This window comes from Alligator sinensis, unplaced genomic scaffold (assembly GCF_000455745.1).
Source record: "Alligator sinensis unplaced genomic scaffold, ASM45574v1 scaffold439_1, whole genome shotgun sequence".
Classification (NCBI taxonomy): Eukaryota; Metazoa; Chordata; order Crocodylia; family Alligatoridae; genus Alligator; species Alligator sinensis.
In genome coordinates, this window is record NW_005842523.1 from 877729 (window position 1) to 900220 (window position 22492).

At 39.5% G+C, this 22492-nt stretch overlaps 1 protein-coding gene across 8 annotated transcripts in view; it reads right to left on the bottom strand.

Moving 5' to 3' along the window:
* ELP4 (elongator acetyltransferase complex subunit 4) overlaps positions 1–22492 on the bottom strand; it is a 268164-nt gene that overhangs the window by 170607 nt on the left and 75065 nt on the right. For all 8 annotated transcript variants that reach the window (XM_025213344.1, XM_025213342.1, XM_025213337.1 and 5 more), the window contains 2 exons: positions 13415–13554; positions 1764–1848 (listed from right to left, as the gene is read on the bottom strand). In XM_025213344.1, the coding sequence (XP_025069129.1) occupies positions 1764–1848; positions 13415–13554 (225 nt within the window). The remainder of the gene's footprint in view (positions 1–1763; positions 1849–13414; positions 13555–22492) is intronic.

A 22492-nucleotide genomic window follows, 5' to 3' on the forward strand; every position in this document is an offset into this window, starting at 1 on the left:
AGAAGGGAGCACAAAGCTACAGAGGTGGCTGAATTCACCAAAGAAGAACAAGATCTTAAAATACAGCTGTGCATATATAGCTGATAAATAAGTAGAATATTACTCTAAAAAGGTAACATATTCCAGGTCCAATAAATCAAGTTCACTTTTATCTTTCCTGAAGCAGAAAACCATCAGTTAGCAAATGATTTAATGGCTTTCTAAAGTGAAATAGGCCTAAAAACAAAATGCTCCAAACATTTAAAGCTGCATATTTGCTTGCTTTAGGCATTAAGCTAAGGTTTCATTTAACTTATCTTGTAGCAAATGTTAAATTTTTAATTGATCTGTGTGCTTTTTTGTTTTATTAACATTAAAAAATACTTGAAATAGTGCCCCAAATAAAGTAAGTGATCCTTTCCAGTTTTACTCATTTTTGCAACACTAACCAAAGTGCTAGACTTTGAAATTTGTATTTTACATTCAATTATGAAAACCTCAGGAATATACATGCATGCTGTTTCATACTGAATTCACACCTAAGAAAAACAAACACCATTATTGAAGTCTCTTCCAACAGCAGCGTATTTGATGGTTGAAGGTTCCCAGGGTGTTCATTTCACTTTAGTGCTGTTGCTTTTTGCATTCTGTAAGCTTTCTTGCTTCCAGAGGACCTGTCATCCTGTTGGAAGAGCAGCTCTGCACACTGTACTGTGGAAACTGTTATGACATGCCTGTTGCCATGGTTACCACAGCAAGTGGGGAGAGGTGCCTGTCAGGGACCAATTTACTTCTCCAGATTGGCACTGCCACCAAAGGGAAGACATGCTTGCCCATAAATCTCAGCAGAGACTGAACACTGAGCAAAAATAAGCTGAATGAACACAAAAATATTTCCCATAGTTAATGTTCCTAAAAAGCACCGCTATACAGAAAAACAGCCAAACAAAATCCAACACTATCTTCTCCCACAGAGATAACTTTACTAAGATATTCAACTACCAAACACTACAACAAGTTACATTATATGCTTTGACACTCTCCAAAACCTATAATAATGAACTTCTACATCAAAGTTGCTACTGTACAACAAAAACAAAGATAATAGCATTATCTATCAATTAAACATCATCATATATTTTATTTAGGTGAGTGAGGTCTATGAAAGCTGCTTTCTTTACTGAATAAGACAAAGATTTGAGATTAAGAACAATAATCTTCATTCAGCAATTATTATATTTAAAATATATAGATCACTCAAACTGTGATTTATTTTAAAACATATGTGAAGGTATGCTGCTCTGAGATATCAAAGCAGTTTTAGTGCTTCAGTGTTTGTTATGTTAAAATGCAAGGCATTTAATTCACCAAAATACATAGTGTCCAATATGTAATTTATTGCTAACTTCCAGTAGCTTCACAAATTATTCCTGAAATATATGTTATGAAGACAGTTGCATGAAAAAAATCTACAAGGAAAAACACTTTTTTTATTGACATCATCATATTTACAACTTTGTTCATTAGCTGCTAGGATAGAATAAGTATGGCTTAGACTTTCATTTGCACAGTATACAGCTACTCTGTTGAAAACCGAGTAAAACTCCATATACACTTTAACAGGAGCCATGCTCTCTATTGACTTTTCTTGTTTACTTCAGCAATGCTTAGGAACAGCTTGTTCCCTGTTAATTATCCCAAGACCTTCTGGGTGCAATCCTAGAGAGAATTTTGAAAACAACATTAGTTACATGATTATGGAAGACACTGAAAGTGCTTAGTACCTGGGGATGGGATCCATCAAATCCTTCCTGGTAAATGATCCTCTGGATGGACTGAAGCAGCCTGGTGTAACCAGAGGTCATATTACTGTTAGTGAGAAGAGAACATTCATTTAATAAATGCATTCTAAAACAGACAAAGCTATGGTTGGGCAAATCATAAGAAAAATAACATTCAGTTTGTGCAAAGATAATTTGATGCTGTATATTGAGAAAAACAGTTGTGATTGCCCTAGCTTAACTAGTTCAGTGCCCTGACATCTTGTGAAAGGTAAAATCTGTAGAGATTAATATAACTTAATTATGCCAGGCTCACTTACCTTCTAGAAAATTAATGATTTAATGAAGCAACTTAAAGATGAAACTACCATGACAGTAGTAATCTTGTATAATTAACACACAGTTAACCAACTGCTATTCCAGGTACACCTGATTGATGTACTGAGTCCATCTCCTACCATTTTCATACAGTCTGATTAATGGAAAAAATGCAATAATGGAAGAGCCATTCAATAGTAACTTTCCTGTATTTGGCTTTATTTTCCTTTCATTAATTTTCTCTTTTAACATAACAAAGATTTAAAAGTATATAACAACATTCTATCATATATTTCCAGGATAGTATTTTTCTACCAAACTCACAGTGGAGTTCGTGAGGATTAATTAAAATTTACAAATCAGTTGGACGAAACAGGGTAAAATTTTCAAAAGTGCCTGAGGCCTCAGGCCACAAATGCATGCCATCCTCAAAAATCTATATCTCTTCTGCACTTAAGTTTTTCCCAGTAAATTCCCCAGGTACCCAGAATTCTGTTTCTGTACATGCTTAGAATGGCTGCTATCTTGGCAAGGTTGATTTACATGGCACCTGTTCTCTGGATAAACCTAACTGGGATTCAGAAAATAGGCTTTCTGTCACATTTCAAAGTGTGCCCTCAAAACACCTAGGAACTTTAAGTTCAGCATAACACAGAGTAGCCATAGCCACTTCAGTTTAAAAAAATGCAGCCAGAAGTGGAGCTCACATTTAGATAGTAACTTAATGGTTAGAGATTATGCCCAAGAAGCAGGAGACCCGGATTCAACTTCATCCTCTTTTCCTTATTTCTTTTTCCTACTCCTTTCTTTCTTCCTTCCTTTCCTTTTTTAAAAGAAAAGGAGTCAGTAGTCCATCTCCAGAATGGGCAACTTAAGATACTTAGGTCCAGGAGAAGATTCTGAGCTGTTAATCCTGATCTCATAACGGAACCCCCCATCAGCCCAAAGAGTGGTGGCATCTGAATTGTACCCCTTCCTCAACATTTTCTTTAGCTGCTTTTTTTTTTTTTTTTTTTTTTTAAAGAGATTCTCCTGCTGCCTGTTGTGATTTCCACTAAGAAGTACCTATTATCCTATGAATTGCATAAGGAACTTAGTTCTTGACTCAGAGCTGACTTGTGAGCCTAATTCTCATTTTCAAAACTGACTTAAATAAACCAGCAAAGTTTTATTCTTGTGCTTAATATTAGGTACTGTCAAGAGTCTTAAAGGCAGAAGAAAGACTCAGTGTATTAAAGTTAAGATTGTGCTTTAGTTGTTGCTGAATTACTGCTTAAAGCTGTGGTTCTCAACGTTTTTAGACTCGAGACAGCCCTCCATAACTTTTGTGAATTAAGCGGCACTCTGTTTAAAAAAAATAATTGATTTATTACAGGACTTACCTCTTTGCAGAGGGGGCAAGCAGTGGGGGTGAGGGAGCAGCTAGGCAGGGAGAGCCTGGCCTTATCTGCTTATTTCCTATCTGCTCACACTTCCTGAGGCACCCTTCAAAGGAAGTCGCAACACCTTGGTTGAAAACCATTGGCTTAAGGAGTTTAAGGCCCATTGAAAATGTTACATTTATTGTCTGATGCCAATCTGGCACTTCACAAAGTGGGACTTCTAAAACAATTTACCTGTAAAGTAATACCACTTTACATAGTAATTTTCACTTTTGTTTGGCTTAATATTAATATGGCTGTTCCATGCTTTAACAAAGACCAACAATAATTCTGAATGTTCCAAATGTGTATCTAAATAAAAATGTAAATACATATGACTTAAGTTGTTCACGTATATTCACTATTTGGTAAAGAGCATGATGAAATTAAAAGTGTTACTGTAGATTCATAAGGACTGTCAATTTAAGTCTGTACTGAATGGAAATAAAAACCCGGTCACAAATAGACCTCTGAAATACTTTCACACACAAACACACTGGTGAGTTTTGCTCCTGGGTCAAAGAAAAGATTCATTTTTTGATTGCTGTTGAATGATTTAACTATTATCTAACTATGAACAAGTGCCTAAAGATTATCAATTAAAGAAAAGTACTTCAATATTTAATTCATGGCTATAACTTTCATAATAAGCATATCTATAAGAGACACAATTACTAAAGACTATAACATTTTATATAAATCGCAGCCCAAACCAGCAGACAACAAACCATCACATTTTGTGAGTGTATGCAATTCAGTCATTCTCTGCCATCAGGAAGAGCCAAGAGAAGGAGTTGTTACATTCTGCTATACATAATTTTACACTATCTCATGCTTGTAAGCCTGGAAGACAAACACTTTTCATTTAATAAAAAGGGACTATTGCCTACTAGTTTCAATCTGTATGTGAATATGATGAATTTGAGAGTTTTCAATGAAGATTAATTGAATGTAGTCTATTTCCATTGTCAATACTGAATACAAACCTTTCTGTGCATTGCTACCTTCACATTAAAAAAATAACAATTCATTTACTATTCTACGAGAAATAACTCCACAGTAAAGTAAACATCCATTAAACATTTATTTTGAATGTGAAAAACAGGTTCTTTATTACCAGCAGCTGAAATATTTATCATTTATTTGACCTTAAGCTGGCATATATAACATGGACATGAAAAATGCTGATTAAATGCTGTGACTTTTATGTTAAACTGTAGTACTCTTTTGGCAATGTTTGTGATAATATATTAAGGCAAAATATAAGATATTTTGTATTTCAAAACTGTTAGTCATTTTTTATTTTAGTTTTGATACTAAGTGGTCTTTAACTCTAATAATGGGTTTAAACAAATTATTCTTTATTCTTTTTTGTTTAGCAATCTAGTAACTGATAAAAACAGGAGTTGGCAAGAAGGTATCCTGGTTACAACAGTGTCTCTGACTTCCCTATTGATAGTTTCTACGCACTTAACAAAGGTTAGGTTATCAAGGGTATGACAAATTGGCTTATTATCTGTAAGTAGACCCCATTAGGAAAGATAGTTTAAACTGTTTCAGCCAAATTTATCTGAAAATCTGTGCTCTACATAAATTTAAGTCCATCCATCTTTTTTCAAAGCACATGCATGCTGAAGGTAGCAAATAATATAAGCAAATCCAGTGCTGAAACGTAAACATCTGATTTGGCTTAATTACCACAGTATCATTTCAGAACAAAGCATTGTGTTAATACCTATAACTGGGTAGCTAGCATAGAAACTATAAAAGAATATCAAGAAGACATTTTCTGTTTGGGTACCCAGATGGTCAGATGCATCATGGGGTTTGTTTTTACCTTCTGAAGTACCAGGATATCCCACAAAGTACAAGTAAAGTGCCTCCTTTGTATTACACACTGGGTACATCTACACCTGCTATTAAAGTGATGTGATAAACTCCAGCACAGTTTGCACTGGAGTAAGCTGCTCCTGGGTCAGCATCTGCATGTGCGCTTGGGACTGCAGCAGTTTGAGCCAGGGCGGAGCAGCCTGAGCTGGAAGCAGGCTTGGGGGCCAGTCCCAGCCTCTGAGTCATGGTGTCTGCTGTTGGAGGGGCTGCCTGAGGCACGAGAGTGTTAAAGTGCAAAGCCATGTGGCAGGTAACCCCTGTACTTTAGCTTCCTTGTGCCCAGGCCACCCCGGTCACTGTCTACACATGCATTTTGGGGCAGTAAATGTCTCCATCGTACGATAGTACTTATGACAGACTTAATTAATTCACTGCACCCTAATACTGACGCACATGTAAACAGTGATGCTTTACTGCAGAGCTTATTTTGTTAGTGAACTCCACAGTAAAGCACACATGTTGATGCACCCAGCATCTGGTAGAGGGCTGCTGTTAATCCCCACCTCAGTTAAGCTTGATCCCATCACCACTGCTGAGAATGAAAACAATATCTTCATAATAAGACTGAAAGAATGAAGAGGGGCAGGGGGAGTTGTCTTCATACTCTTCCCCATATTAATTGTGTCAAATCTTTTTCTCCACTTCTTCAGAAGAGGCATTCTCTTAACCTGTTTCTAATTCTGGGTTACCACTAGACATCCTGACCAAATTATCATTCACACTGGGAATCTGCGAAAATTTTATCACTGAACATAGCTGCTGGGTTTCTACACAGCTAAGAAGAGGCCAAAAACATATACTGCACAGGCCAATCAAGCAGCAAAGAAAATTTATTCTGAAAACTAGAGGCATACAGGGGCAACTAGGCATTAAGAACAGTGGTGATTTACAGCTGTTGGTGCTGCCTGTGTGGCTGCAGCAGTAGCTGTCATTTTTCTGCACTCTCCCCCAAACCAAATGCATATTAATTCTTGCTGTATAACAGACAAAATATTTTTGTTTCTTTTAAATACTAGCACAGTGCTGATTTGCAAGGAAATAACACAAACTACTTTAGAGAGTTTATTAAGTAGTTGTTCTTTAACACCTTGAGTACAAGATATTAGCATGACTTTTGTCTACATTTGTACTTAAATTTTCTTTTTCAAATTGGTGAAGATGAAGAGTATAATGCATACTGCAAGACCCAGGTTTATTTATTTTTTATTTTTGCAAGTTGGACCTTCTACTACAACTCCAATTGTTATCACTTGACATTATTACTCTCCTTTTCAATGTTTTTTTAGAAAAGGAGAAAGAAACGAAAAGCTTCATCAACCTTGAAATATGGCATCTAATACCCAGCAATTAATTTTATGTAGGTTCGTGCCACAGCAAGTCTCTGGCATTACCCAAGTATGGGAATATAATTACCCATGTCTCTTCTTGATAAGATGACTAAAAGAGCATGAACTGAACTGCATTTCTAGTTCTGTGGGAAGAATAGAAATGATTACAAAAATGGAAACCTCATAAAGACTGAATGGCATTCTGAAATATGGACCTACTGCTACCATGACCTGGACAAAAAGTCAACTGTAGGAAGGACAGGTCTTGATAATGTATTTCAAAAATCAAATCAGTTGTATCAAAAAAGCCATTTTGGGGACAATCAACCCAGATTCAGAAAAAAGCCATTTGACTGTGTCAACAGTCAAAGAGCAATGCTGCTAGAAGAATGACCAGATGATATACAGTAGAACCTGGATCACTGATAACTGGGTGGTTTGCAACCAGTTCAAGTAGCAGCAGGATGCCATGTGAAGGACAAGGTTCACAGCTGCTTGCTGCAGCTTTTACTTCAAAGGGTTCCACTTCTTCACTCAGCTGGGGCACACTAGGAGTCACATTAATCATCTGGGATATCTCAGCAGTCCTGTGCAGCTGTTTCCTACAGCTATATATACCCTTAGCTAGTTTGCAAACTGACATCTTTGCAGGGGAGTAAGGAACCTACTCACACAAGTGCTGCTGTATTTGGCAAGACCCATGAGTTAGTAAAGAAGAGAGGGTGTATTTGGTAGCCGTGTTGGTCTGAGTCAAGAAGACATACAAAAAACTAGAACTCTTGGTTCTAAAACAATACCTTTTATTAGACCAACCAGGAAAACGCAAGAATAATTTTCTTGCGTTTTCCCAGTTGGTCTAATAAAAGGTATCATTTTGGAACCAAGAGTTCTAGTTTTTTGTATGTCAGTAAAGTAGAGAAGCTATCTTGGAAAAGAAATGCTGCTTGATGTCTCTCACAGAAACCAGCTTTTTGCTACTTAAATTTCAGTTCTAAAGTTATATTTAAACTTCAAGTCTACATAACTTTAAGGCTCTGACACAAGTAGAAAAACTGCACTAGACTTGCCAATTACAAAACAATTAAAAAGCTTCCTTAGCATCAGTGTTTTCTTTTATTTTCCATTAAAAATATCCCAGGTTGAAGGGTGAACTAAAGGTAATTGAGAATCACTGTTTTGACTAATCAGGGTTCCTCACCTCACAGTCTTACTGTGACATATGTACAAAATACAGGGGAAACTTGCTGGATTTCTGTAAAAACACATATATTTTAAGAATAGTGGAATAGTTAGCAGCAATTATACCTAGTTTAGAGCCTGTCATACTATGATTAAAGGTATGACCCACCCCTCTAGAGAATGAAAGAAGAAGGGGGAAAAGGTCTTCCAGTTATTCAGCATTGATTAGAAAATATGAAATGGTATTGTCATAACCCAAAGGTATGATTTTGTGTGTGCTTCGGCACTAGAATTATCCCCGCCAAATTACAGCTTCGTTGCATGGTAGAGTTTTCTGCTGCAGAGGAGAACCCCGGTGCAAGGAAGAGTTTCCCACCAATTTGTAGCTTCCTTTGCAGGGTGCATTGCTCAAGTTGCAAGAGAAATGCACAGTGCAAAGGAGTTCCTGCCACCCGCATGCAAATTGGTTCCCCGCTATTGGCTAATTCTAAATTATTCCCACGTGGCGGCTAACGATTGGCCTGTTAACCGTAGAAGAGGCTTGAGCGGTTTCCGCCCAAGCTGAAGAGGACTCCACATTCATCTCGTGGGGACTCTGGGTACACGGCAGAGTAATAGAGACCCTGTGTGAGATTCAGAGGAGTTTGGCGACCTGATCCATCGCCCACCTCTTCCTGTCTTCGAGCGATAAATTTTATAAGACGTATCTATGAAGTTTCTATTTCGGTGGCGCGCTTGTCCAGGGCATCCGGAGCTCTGTTTCCGTGGAGCCCAGCAAACTCCACGTGATCGTTCGTGTTGTTTTTGTCTGTAACTGCAACTCGAGCAAGTTTTCCAGCCTGCACCGCAACCATCTCCGGTGTAAGTAAACAATCTTTAAATCTACCGCTACGAGTCTGTGCCTAATTTTAGCTTGACGCGCGCCCTCTCCGACCCCGCATGCCCGGGCTGCTGGCCACAGCCCGCGCAGAGCACAAAAAAGGGCCTGGCTCGCGCCCGGCCCGCACAGGTATGAAACTGTACCATCCAACAGAATGGATGTCTTTTGCATCCATTGATAATCAATATGGCCTGTGAACATGTAAGGTGAATTTAAGGTTAATAAAGTACAAACACAATACTGAAGAATAGCACTAACAATTCTAATTCAATTTCGTCTTAATGCCTATTAAAGTTGACAGAGAGTACTTACTGGAAACCAGAATTCTCCATTCATCAACAGAAGATAAACAGTAGAGGCAATAAGGGTGCAAAATTCAGCTTGCTAGCATAAACAATGGGTAAATGTTGAGGTGAGGCAGGGCACATCCCTGTGCTGCCGCTGCCGCCTCCACCCCAATTGGTGCCAGGCGCTGGCTCCAACCAGACTGCAGGCCCGTGCCTGTATGTTGCCTTTGGCGCAGCAATCTGGGGGGGCATGTGCCCCCCCATACTTCACCAATGCATCACTAATGCTTGCTAGCATGCCTCATCCTTAGCCTAAAGAAGCTGCTTGAAAACTGGGAGTCAAACACTTTCGTGTGGTACAATAGTGTTCAAGGTTATGCAAAAAAATGTTCAAACTCAGGTGGAAGATGCAAAGTAAGCAAGCAAAGGGTAGAGAAGAAAACTGGCTTGCGCCTACTACCTAAACCACTGAACTGTTTGGATTTCAGTTCCTTATTCTTTTCTGTCCCCAACCACCAACACTATACTCCATGGATAAAGGTGGCGGACATCCAAGAAACACATAAGCAACACTTAGTTCTTCACCATCTCTGCAACAGAACACATGAACAACATGACAACTACTGTTTAGTAGAGTAAAATAAAGTGATAGAATAAGCAAGTGACATTAACTGCAACAGATGAATGAAACACAGCTGACCAATAATTACTGGCAAATTTCTAAGACTGACTTTTCAGTAAGATGTTTGACTAAAATAAAAGTGGACTTTGTATGTTCCCCAAGAATTATACAGTTGCCCTGGAATGCCACACGTGACATAATCAAACCTCGATAAATCTTTACAAGCCTTTATAAAAGCACAAACTTGAAGTCTCTTACTTTAGTATAAACAATAGGAAGTTTTTCTCTGTAAGTTCAGTACAAATGAATCACCTAGAATTTGTTATCATATTAGACTTTAAAAACTACTAATAGAAAAAATATATGTTACCTATGCAATCATTTGTTTTCCTAAATATCTTTTATTTTATAAATTCAGTGTCTGAGAAACTGCCACACTATAAGCCCACATCAAATACAGAGAAACACATACATTTCAAAATAATAAAATACTGATTTGCTATATGTTCTACCAATATTTAGTCATTCAAAAATAATTTTAAGCAATTGTTGATTTTGTTTGCTAAGAAACAACAAATACTTATCCTACACTTTTGTTAACTGAGGGTTCTGATCCATCCCCAGCTTTTCTCTTTTTTTTTTTTTTTTTTTAAAAGCTGCTCCATCCCCAGCTTTACTCTTTTTTTTTTTTTTTTTTAAAAGAGACTATGGTTTTGTGAAAAAAGGACTGACAGTTTTAGAGAATTATATCATTATATCTTCCATTTACTTATAAATGAATTAAATAGACTTTCAGAATCAACTGGCTATCTTCCTACTAAAAATCAGGCTTCATTAGCGTGGAAATATGGATTAAAGAAAAAGATGAAATCACTCAATTATTCTTTAAAAATGTTGGTGTAAGCATGTAAAATATTTTCCTTACAACTTTCTGAAAGATTTATCTTCTTTTCTTGTTATGCATTTCTGAACACACTAAACACACCTTTTTCAATAGTTGTATCCAAAAACTAGAAACAATATGTAATTAAATTTAGGCCCACTAAAACTGTCATTAATCTTTCCTAGTTTATAGGGACTGCTCAATCAGGGACAATTCAGTTAGCTGGAGGTTCAAGCCTAGTTGGCTGGTATATTTAATTTATTTGTGCCTTTTCTTGCTCAAATAAAGACTTGATGTTGAAAGCCTATTTTATGAAGAAGCTTTCAACATACTGATTATCTTGATTATAAATAAAAATATTTCAGACCACTGATTTACTGGCAGGCAATCCAAAATGCAGTGCCAAGGAATGACTCATCTCAGTGACACAAACTTAGAGCAAAGACTAATGGCAGGTCATTTGTTGGGTGGCAATATTAATTCACTTTCCTTTTAACTATTGCCCAAAGTATAGCTTGTGCCATACACCTCACTCCTTGGGTACATCCATTAGCATCCCTACTACTGAAGAGGAATATTATTGAAAACTCATGGTGATTGGGAGAGGTCCCAGACGATTAGAAAAGGGCAAATACAGTGCTCATATTTAAGAAAGGGATAAAGGAGGATCCAGGGAACTACAGATCCGTCAGCCTCACCTCAGTCCCTGGAAAAGTCATGGGGCAGATTCTGAAGGAATCTATTACTAAGCACTTGAAGGAGAAGAAGGTGATTAGGAACAGTCAGCATAGATTCACCAAGGGCAATTCATTTCTGACCAACCTGCTTGCCTTCTATGATGAGATGACTGGCTTTGTGGATTCAGAGATACCAGTGAATGTAGTATACCTTGATTTTAGCAAGTCTTTTGATAAGGTCTCCCACAACATCCTAGCAGGCAAACTAAGGGAAGTGTGGGCTGGATGAATGGACTGTAAGGTGGACAGAAAACTGGCTGAAGCATTGGGCTCAGAGGGTAGTAATCATTGGCTCGATGTCTAGTTAGCAGCTGGTATCAAGTGGAAAACCCCAGAGGCTGGTTCTGGGGACAGTTTTGTTCAATATTTTCATCACCAACCTGGAAGATGACATAGAGTGCACCCTCAGCAAGTCTGCAGATTACACCAAGTGGGAGGGAGTAGTAGATATGCTGGAGAGTAGGACCAGGATTCAGAGAGACATAGGCAAATTGGATGATTGGGCCAAAAGGACTCTCATGAGGTTCAATAAGGACAAGTGCAAAGTCCTGCACTCGGGACAGAACCATCCCATGCACCAGTGCAGGCTGGGGGTTAACTGGCTGAGCAGCAGCTCTGCAGAAAAGGAACTGGAGGTTATAGTGGACAATAAGCTGAATATGAGTCAAGAGTGTGCCCTTGTTGCCAAGAAGGCTAATAGCATATTGGGCTGCACTGGCAGGAGTGTTGCCAGTAGGTCAAGGGAAGTGGTTATACTCCTCTGTTCACTATTGGTGAGGCCACATCTGGAGTACTGTGTTCAGTTTTGGGCCCCCCATTACAGAAAGGACGTGGACAAATTGGAGAGAGTCCAGCAACAGGTAACAAAAATGGTTAGGGAGCTAGGACACATGACGTCTGAGGAGAGGCTGAGGGAACTGGGCTTACTTAGTCTGGAGAAGAGAAGACTGAGGGGGGATTTAATAGCAGCCTTCAGCTACCTGAAGAGGAGTTCCAAAGAAGATTGAGCTAGATTGTTCTCAGTGGTGGCAGATGACAGAACAAGGAGCAATAGTTTTAAGTTGCAGCAAGGGAAGTTTAGGTTAGATATTAGGAAGAACTTTTTCACTAGGAGGATAGCAAAACACTGGAACAGATTGCTCAGAGAGGTTTTTAAGACCAGGCTAAACAAAGCGTTGGCTGGGATGATCTAGTTGGGGATAAACCTGCTTTGAGCAGCGGGTTGGACTAGATGACCTCCTGATGTTCCTTCCAACCCTAATTTTCTATGATTCTATGATTACACATGGACAGGCTTAAAAAATTTACTACAGAAATAGGGCCCATAATTTTGCCTTGCTCTAAAAAGTATACAGATTGCTTTGTTTACAATCCAGCTAGCATGTGAAGGCCTTAATAAATACAAACCATTGCCCTTTGATCACATAATACTGTCATTGGTATCCACAAAGACTGTAGTTTTTCCCTTGTTTACATTTTTTAAAAAGCACTTAACAATGAAGCACTGGATTTCTTTTATCAATTATACTTTGTATTGTGTTAAACTATACTTTTAAAAACGCACTGAAATATTTCTTGGGACTTAGTTCTATTCCTAGAAGTTTGTAAAACCTAGAGATTAGAGCAGTAGAAAGATCCAAGAACACTATACTGGTCTTTATTTGACATTGGAGGAGTACCTTGAGACACTGGCAAAATAGCTAGTAGCAAGTACAGCTGTAGTACAACACTTCACTGATGTCTCTGGCACTCTGTTGGTCTGATTTTATTTGCAACAGATACAAACTATAACAAATGATTAGTCTGGCAAACTGATCAAGAATTCCTTTTCAAATCCAAACAGTAGTTTAACTTGCTCTCTCAAAATATAGGAATATCGCTGCTGAAAGCAATCTTATCCATGTTCTATTTTATGTACACCCTTGGTACATTTAGGGTAAAAAATTGGGGAAGATTATTCAAGAGTAACTAATGAACTGTAGAAGTACAAGTTTCATTTTAAAACAAAGGGATGCACGATCCTAAATTATCTAGGGACACCTTTAAAAATCATCCCTTAAATTTAATATAAAAACTTATTTTATAGAAAAAAAACAGGACTTAACTTACCAAATGTTAATGTTAGGCTGTAAAGATATTTCTTCAGGAAGGAAAAAACGATGCCATTTTGTAGACTGAAGCAGTTCTGGAGACAATGTTTTTGATACATCATAATAGTGACCAAACCTTGAAGAAGCTGCTGGGCTAGCCTGCAAAGACATTCAGTGTTAATGATAACACCTAATTAGATGATAATTTATCTAAAAAATAATTAATTAGCAATACTAGTAAGAGAGATCTTTTATTTTTCATTTAAATATTACTTCAGACTGGCTGAAGACTGATAATGGGGAGTTTGTCAAGAGTGAATTTAGAGTTGTTCCACCGAATATATGCATCAGGAATCCAAAAATATGTACTCCTATACAAGAACTAAACTGGTACAAATTCCTGATGTATATATAAGTTGGAGGAAGCATGGGAGGTGGCACAGGTACATGCCAAGGTCTGTATATATCAGGCTTTTCAATACCTGTACTATGTATATGCAGAAGTCCACAAACATTTGCATACCACCTTTTCACACTTGATACATTTACATACAATGTGTAAATAAACCACCTTAAAAGCTTCCAACCTTGAGTTAAGGAAAATTAAAGTCTATGTAAAACTATAAATTCTAAAGTAAATTCTAAAATTTCTTGAATCTTCAGTAACTTGATGCTGGATATTACAACAATTATATATGGTAAGTAACTATGCTTCTGATATAACTGACAGAACAGAGTAAAGGTAATAACAATAAAACCAACCTGCTAAAGTGTAATAATAACAAAACTCTTTATATGCCTTAAGTGAAGGACACAGGAAGGAGGTCCAAACATTGAATATTGATAGAAATCCAGCACAATGTACAATCCAGAATGCTAATATAGAGTATACTATTTACACACAAAAAATAAAAACTAAATTGTTCTAAAAAAGGAGTGTGCAAATACACAGTAGGTCTATTTTGCATATAAAAAGACAGAAATAGTATGTAATTATAAAATATTTCCCTTTATACTATGCTTTACTTTGTTCTGTTTCTGTTGCACTTCCCCATCAAAAAAATAATGTTGGTTTCAATGGTCAGGAAGTTTCAATGGCAGAATTAATTCCTTGTTGGGAAAGAAATCAATTAGTTCAGATATAGGACACCTTATATTAGTTCCATTTATTAGGCTAATAAGTAGGCTTGTTCTTGAAAGGAATATCAGATGACTAGAGCAAAATTAAACTTAGAGCTTAAAAGCTGTGGCACAACACATTCAGAATACTAGCAAACGGCACTGTGTTGCCAATCAAAAATTGATTGAGAGTAGGTTCTGGCTTGATATCAGGAGGCATACTTTACAGTTAGGGCTGCCAGGCTCTGAAATGGGCTCCCAAGGGAGGTGGTGCTCTCCCCTACCATGGGGGTCTTCAAGAGGTTGGATAGATATCTGGCTGGAGTATTATGATCCCAGCACTCATTCGTGCCCAAGGCAGGGGGTCGGACTTGATGATCTGTTCAGGTCCCTTCCGACCCTAGAAACTATGAAACTAAGACTCTTTCTTACCAACTGACCTAACTGCTGTGTGACAATGTTTTGAGTCTTCATACAAGTGAATTTTTTTGTTGTCAGCATATGCTTGGAGATGTCATCATTCCATCAAATAATACACAAGATAACCAGAAATACTCTAACCTCAATAATAAGGCAGCTAGATTTGAACAGATGTTGGTTAGGTTTGTTTACAGACACAAAAGAAAGTCTACCTGAGCTATGATATTTTGTATTAATACAAAGGGCAATTATCCACATCCTGAACAGATAAATGATGCAGTTCAGGAAGGGTTAAAGCGCAAAGGTTGCTTTAAAACATCTCTGTACTTCACCCCATTCTGCATTCAGGATGTGTTTGACTGGTACCAAGGCATAGTGATAATGGAGCTTTGTGTTTATGAAAGACAGAACTTAGAAAATTATTGCTGAAAGATGACAGCTAAGAAGATAAAAATCTGTAACAATCCAAAGAACTAATATACAAATGTAGTCAGGTTGATCACCAGAATCAAACCATATTAATACAGAGACCAAAAATATTTAATACTCAAGGAAAGATTGGGAAAACCATTCAGTGATGTTTCATACATGGCAGAATTCAGTGCTGTCAGTGATACTTCAGCTAGCTCTAAACAAACTAGCTTGGGTTCAAGCACAATATAGCTGTCTTAGCTGAGAAGTAAAGTGTATTAGCTGAGAATGAATACGCTGCATCTGCTACTCAACCTTGCTCATTCAAAATTATCTCAGGTATCACTACACATCAATGTGCCATATAGACATCCTATCTTGTACATTTGTAGACAGGAAGCCAAACCCTGAGCTCTTTTTAAGATGTAAGGTATCATGCCTTACAGAAGCCTCATGAAGAATGATTAAATCTCCATATTTTCCTGGAAGTAAGCATTTGGCTATTATGATATAGCAACATTTGTCTCTGAAAAGACAAATAATTTAATCTAGTATTTATGATGAACACAATCCTTTCTTAAAATATAAATCCTTTCCCTTCTCTACAGTTCTGCCTACCAATAACCTTCTCTCTCTATAAAACACTTAGAAGCTAACACACTACTTCAGGGGTAAACAACCCCTGGTGTGGGTGCCAGAGCACGGTACAAGAAGGCATTTTGCTTAGCATGTGTGCCTCAGGGCAGATGGTAGGGAAGGGGCTACGGCTGCGCTGCCACAACAAGGACTGGGCCCCTGAGCTAGGGACAGACACTCAAAAAGCCTGAGCCTGAATTGATTCAATTGTTGCAGGCTAGTCTAACCTGGCTAGGCTGAACTGGTTTGCAACCATACAGACATTCCCTCTGGACTGAAGAAATGCAGCCACATGTCAGCAGTGGCTGAGGCTAGAAGCCAGGGGGAGCTAGAAGAGCCCTCCCTTCCCTTCTACAATGCTGAGCTGGGGGTGGGGGGTAGCCAAGCCCTGGCAGCCTCGCTGCTCCTGACCAGCAAGGGAGCCAGAAGTGAACTGATAACACAGCATTTAGCACCCCATCAAGAAAACAAAAGTCTCTCATTAGTTCAAGCTCATCTTAAACAACTTTTTCCAAGGAAGGAATGGAGGGACATTACCAGCTGACCTGTTGATTAGTTCCAAAAAGCCCTAAGCGGACACTGTCCTGTCTGCTTTTATCTTGTCTGCCTTACACCTCTCAGCTTTAGCTAGCATACCACATGATGGCTATGGTCCAAGTTGTGGGAGAGAGGAAGGAGGAATCCCTGCTTGAGCAGGGAATGATGGAGCAGCGTAAGGGGCAAGGGGAAGCCAGGCAGACACTGCTGTGCCTGCTGTCTCTACCAGAGCACCAGCCGGGCAGCAGAGGGGTGGGGCCAGCCCTGCTCTCTGGAGCAGAGAGCCCCACCCAGGGCTGCAAAGCATCTGGGATGCTGGGGAACTCTGGTTCAAGTCAAACCAGGAAGGGGTCTGGGACAGACAATGCATAAACCAGTTTGACCCAAATCAGTTAAGCCTGGCTGTGTATAGTATCAGACTTATCTCAAACTGGTTTCAGCCATTATCAAACTGGTTTATATTCACTCAACGTCTGTTTGGTTACAAGTTTAAACCAGCTTCTGATCACTTAAACTGGTTTATGTGTAATATCTGTTCCTAGCCCTGGTGCCAACATTTTACAAGTGGAGGTTGTAGGTGTTTTTGGCACTCTGTCCAAAAATGTTGCCAACCCCTGAACTACTTTTTTACAGCCAACCTACCCATTAAAAATGTACTTTTCTTGTCCCAATTATAACAGAAGCATCATCACTAAGAATCTATATTTATTTTCTTGCTCCGCGCAAACAAAACACTTTCTATTTGGGGGATGATTTATAAGCCATCTGCTCCAAAACAAAGGCATAGTGACCCACCTATTACACAAGAGCTCTGCTACAAACACCCAGGGCTTCTTATCTCTTCATGTTGGAGGTTCCTTCTATTACATGTATCTGATTCCATTATAAGCCCAAGCTAAAACTGACACCAAGGGTCTGGAGTCTTTTCTGCCCAGAATTTGAGTCAAACATCTATCAGCTTCCGCTAGCAATAGCTTCCCCACTTAGCCAACTCAGGCTGTGAATAGATGTATATTTGTAGCACTCCACATTGGAGTGGAATTTTCAGTACTTAAATTTCAGAGCACTTTGGGCCATTGACAGATGTGCAGCTCTGTGCCATACCCCGCCACTACAGGTTTTCAAGATTATTGTAACAGTATGAAGCGGTGTGCTTTCACCCAGGGAGTGCAACAGGGGATTGCAGGGTGCTTTAAATGTTACCTCTGTCCACGGACCCAGGCTTCACAGAAACATAGATTTCATAGATTTCATAGACATCAGGGTTGGAAGGGACCTCGGAAGATCATCGAGTCCAGCCCCCCGCCCAAAGGGCAGGAAGTCAGCTGGGGTCATAGGATCCCAGCAAGATAAGCATCCAGTTTCATCTTGAAGGTGTTCAATGAAGGCACTTGAACCACCTCCGGTGGCAGGCTGTTCCAGACCTTGGGGGTTCGGACAGTAAAGAAGTTCTTCCTTATGTCCAGCCTGAAACGATCTTGAAGTAGTTTGTGACCATTCGACCTCGTCATCCCTTGGGGCGCTCTGGTGAACAAACGTTCCCCCAGATGCTGGTGGTCACCCCTGATAAACTTGTAGGTGGCCATCAGATCACCCCTGAGCCTGCGCTTTTTCAGGCTAAAGAGCCCCAGGGCTCTCAGCCTGTCATCGTAGGGTCTGCTTCCCTGACCTCTGATCATGCGCGTGGCTCTTCTCTGGACTCTCTCAAGCTTCTCCACATCCTTTTTGAATTGTGGAGCCCAAAACTGGACACAGTACTCCAGCTCCGGCCTCACTAAGGCCGAGTACAGGGGGAGAATGACGTCCCGGGATTTGCTTGAGAAGCATCTATGGAGGCAAGCCAGCGTTTTGGTCGCTTTACTAGCCGCCGCATCGCATTGCAGGCTCATGTTCATCTTGTGGTCAATGATGACCCCCAAGTCTCTTTCTTCCATAGTGCTAGCCAACATAGCACTGCTGAGCCTATAAGGATGCTGCGGGGGGGTTTTCCCAAGGTGGAGAACCTTGCATTTATCGGCGTTGAACACCATCAGATTCTCGCCCGCCCACTTGCTGAGCCTGTCCAGGTCAGCCTGGATAACCTGCCTGTCTTCTGGTGTGGATGCTTTGCCCCAAAGTTTGGTGTCATCGGCGAACTTGGCCAGTCCGCTTCTGACTCCAGTGTCCACATCATTAATGAAGATGTTGAACAGTATGGGTCCAAGGACAGAGCCTTGGGGGACCCCACTGGTCACAGGACACCACGATGAGTGACTTCCATCGATTACTACCCTCTGGGTCCGACCCCGGAGCCAATTTCCCAGCCAGTGGATCGTGGAGGACCCAAGGCGACAATTGGCCAGTTTCTCCAAGAGGCGATCATGGGACACCAGATCGAAGGCTTTTTTGAAGTCAAGATATATGACATCAATCTCTTCTCCCTTGTCCAGGTGATAGGTCACCTGGTCGTAGAAGGAAATGAGATTGGTCAAGCAAGACCTACCCGCAACAAACCCGTGCTGGCTATCCCTTAAGATGTTGGCGTCGGCCAGTCCATTAAGGATGGCCTCTTTAATAAACTTTTCTAAGATCTTCCCCGGGATAGAAGTCAGGCTGATGGGCCTATAGTTAGCCGGATCCACTTTCCTCCCTTTCTTGAAGATAGGCACCACATTGGCCTTCTTCCAGTCTTCGGGCACTACACCAGAGCGCCAAGAGTTTTCAAAGATCCGTGCTAGAGGCTGGGCTATGATGCTCGCCAGCTCCTTGAGTACCCTGGGGTGAAGATTGTCAGGGCCAGCTGACTTGAAGGTATCCAGCTTCTCAAGATGTTCCTTCAGAAAGTCAGCATTAATGGAGGGCAGGGGATCACCCTCACCCGGACTTCCCGGCCCTGTAGCGGGCATGGGCGTCCCATGGGACTGATGAAAGACTGACGCAAAGTACCTATTTAATAGGTTAAAAGTATCCTCCTATTTTCTACTCTTCAGAAGAATAATAGTCCAAACCATCTCAAACCTCAAAGAAAAAATTGTGGTTGGTTTCAGTGTTGCTGGGAATCTGAGCATGTTCTGCCATGAATCTACTACTGATAGTTACAGCAGTGCTGGTATCCACTCAGAAAATGGTTTCTTTTCCCCCTCCAAACTGTGCAAGCATTTCTGGAAAACTAAAGTGATGCCATCAAATGCATGCACTGAAGTCAATTAAGAGATGTCAGAAAACTTGAAATTAGACTCAGGAGATAAAATGTTGGGCTGCCTCAGCCTCAGGTTTGCTGGTCATTACATTTTCCTCAGCATATTTGCCAAAACTCAGACTTTCCCAGAACTAAGTACAGATTTGGCCAAGGTTGGTTCTCCACCTCTTTATCATTACCTGAAAGAGAAAAAAGCCAAATACACAGAACTATGGGTTTGGTTTTGGAGTAGTGCAAAAAGTGCTTTTATAATTAAACGTTAGTGCATGAAGGTCTTTTTCATTTCTGACCGCAAATCTAAGTTTGAACAAGACCAGCCATGATGCTGTCACAATTTCATCAACCATAATGAGGAGGTATGTTTCCAGGAGATAAACAAGAGTGAAATTACTTTCCTCAAAATTAAATTAGGGTTGCTCTAGTTTATTCATAGAAGAAGGCAGTTATTGGACCACTTCACTAATGGGAAACAATCACGTGCTGCTAGGAGTACGTGTTCGAGAAGGAGAGCATTGCATCGGATACCTTCTGGGAAGTGAGACTAAATCATGCCAGAAGTTTCCTGAATTAAAAAAAAAATGCAAAATTATTATTCATTTAATTTTCTTTAAGGCAACTACCTCTACCTAGAGCTAGCCTTAGCACAGATTTACCAAACAATCTTCTATGTCCAAACTATGGAGTCTGTCCTGCAGAATTAAACCCCTATAAAGAGGATGGTTCTTAGGGTAAACAAGTTTAACTTGTTTTGAAAGTTGGCATTCACCCCAAATTTAACTGACTCATGTTCTATATGGACATTTGTGCCAGAGTAGCGTTCAATAACTTAATCTGAAGGAAATAGTTAATAGGTGTTATAATGGGTCATGTTAGCCACACAGGCACATTTCTATTTCAGAGCAGCATAGGTTTTCTAATAGTATGTTCCATACTCAATGCACTGTACAAGCAGTAACTAATTATTTCTAGATCTCCATGAGGTAGTTAAATATTATTAATAAAAAATGAATGTTTTTTTCTTTTGCCAAGAATTTCAATGAAGACAAGGGGAAAATGTATAAAATTTTGAAAAACCAAAGACTGTAAAATTCAGTTCAAAAGATTTTGATCTTCAGTTTTTTGACCAAAAAAAATCAAGTTGTCAAGGAAAGTAGTCATTTCAAATGTATATTTTGGTTTGTTCTACATCAGACTATTTGAAGGACCATCATAATATAAACAGAAACACAGCATACAGCAACGCTTTTAGAAGAAGCTGTTACTCTCAGTAAAGTACTTGAGCATTTAAGTACAGCTATATGCATTAAATCTACTCATGCATTATAAGCAATAAAATATTGAAAGAATAAACCCACTTGTTAGAATTTTACAGTATGGATTTTTGTTTGTAGGCATTTAATAGGAAACTAACTCCTGTAAAACATGCCAGCTGAAAGGGTTGTTGCTATTTTTCATAAAAGGATTTTTAAAGATCCTCCAAGCAATAACATCATTACATTTAATTCTGCAGTCAGTTGCTCAAATTCTCTAATGCTTTGACTACAAATGGTTGTCTGTTGTAACTACAGTAGGCTTATTTCATCTTACTGCGCTCTCTATTCAATAGAGCCCTGATCTGTACTATTAAGGACAGTGGGAACTTTAGCACTGACTTCAGTGGTTTTTATTTCAGGTCCTGGCTAGCTTCATAGACGTGAGAATGGTTTGAAGGGGATTAATCTCCTTGCTCTATACCAGCAATGCTCAGCCCTAGCCTATCAGCCAAATCTGGCCTGCAGAGCCCATGGGGCTGGATTCAGGCCATTGCTGCACAGCCAGATTGGTGCCAGGCCATTGCCACATGGCACGTAGTATTAGGTCCACCAGCTGGATCTGGCCCGCAGGTGGACCTGGCATCACCTATCTAGACCATGGGGTGAAAAGTTTGGGCACCACTGCTCTATATAATGACTGGATTAACACGGTGGCCGAGGGGACCCTCGGGGTGCGGCGCGTGCCCATCCGTGTCATGCCTCTGTCAGAAACGGTCAGTAGTCTGGCAGCATGTCTCTGTGTTTCAAAAAAAAACTTGCAGTCATTTCTCTCCCTTACAATATGTACTTTCACACTCATTGATTAATACTGTGAGAGTGAAAGTGTCTGATTATTTCTAGTCAGCTCAGAGGTGACTAACTTCTAAGTGTGAAAATTCAGAGATTTAGGTCATAAGGTGGTGCTACAAAGTTTTTAAGCATGTTCTGTGGTCACTATAGAGAATAATGACTTCATTTTGAAGTCATGATAGTGTCTACTCTAAAGGATTAAAAATTCATCTGCAAAAAGCCAAAACCAACCTCCCCACAATATAAAACCAAAATACTCAACACCAAAAGCAAAAGCAATTCTTTCCCCCACCTTGAAGTCCACAAAGAGAAGCTGTGTTCTCAGATAAAATTAGACAGCATTTTGCTTGCACTTGCTTTGTGGCTGTACCTGAAAAAGACCCGAAATAGCTTCCTTGGGGTGTTATAGAATCCATTGGGGAAAAAATATAACAATTTTCTTCATTTTACAAATACACTAAAAAGAGATTCGCTCTTTAGGGGACAGTAAAAATTCAACCAAGCAAGTTGAGTTAGGTTCTTTCTGATTTGTGCATTGTCATCAAATAGTGATAATTTTATGGGGAAAACTAGACTTGCACTTCTGCCCTCACTGAAAACAATGGAGACCATCCAGGTGTATTTGAGGGCAACATTTAGTACTGTAATCACAGATTTGTTAATAATTCTGTTAATTTTTGTATGAAACAGAAAA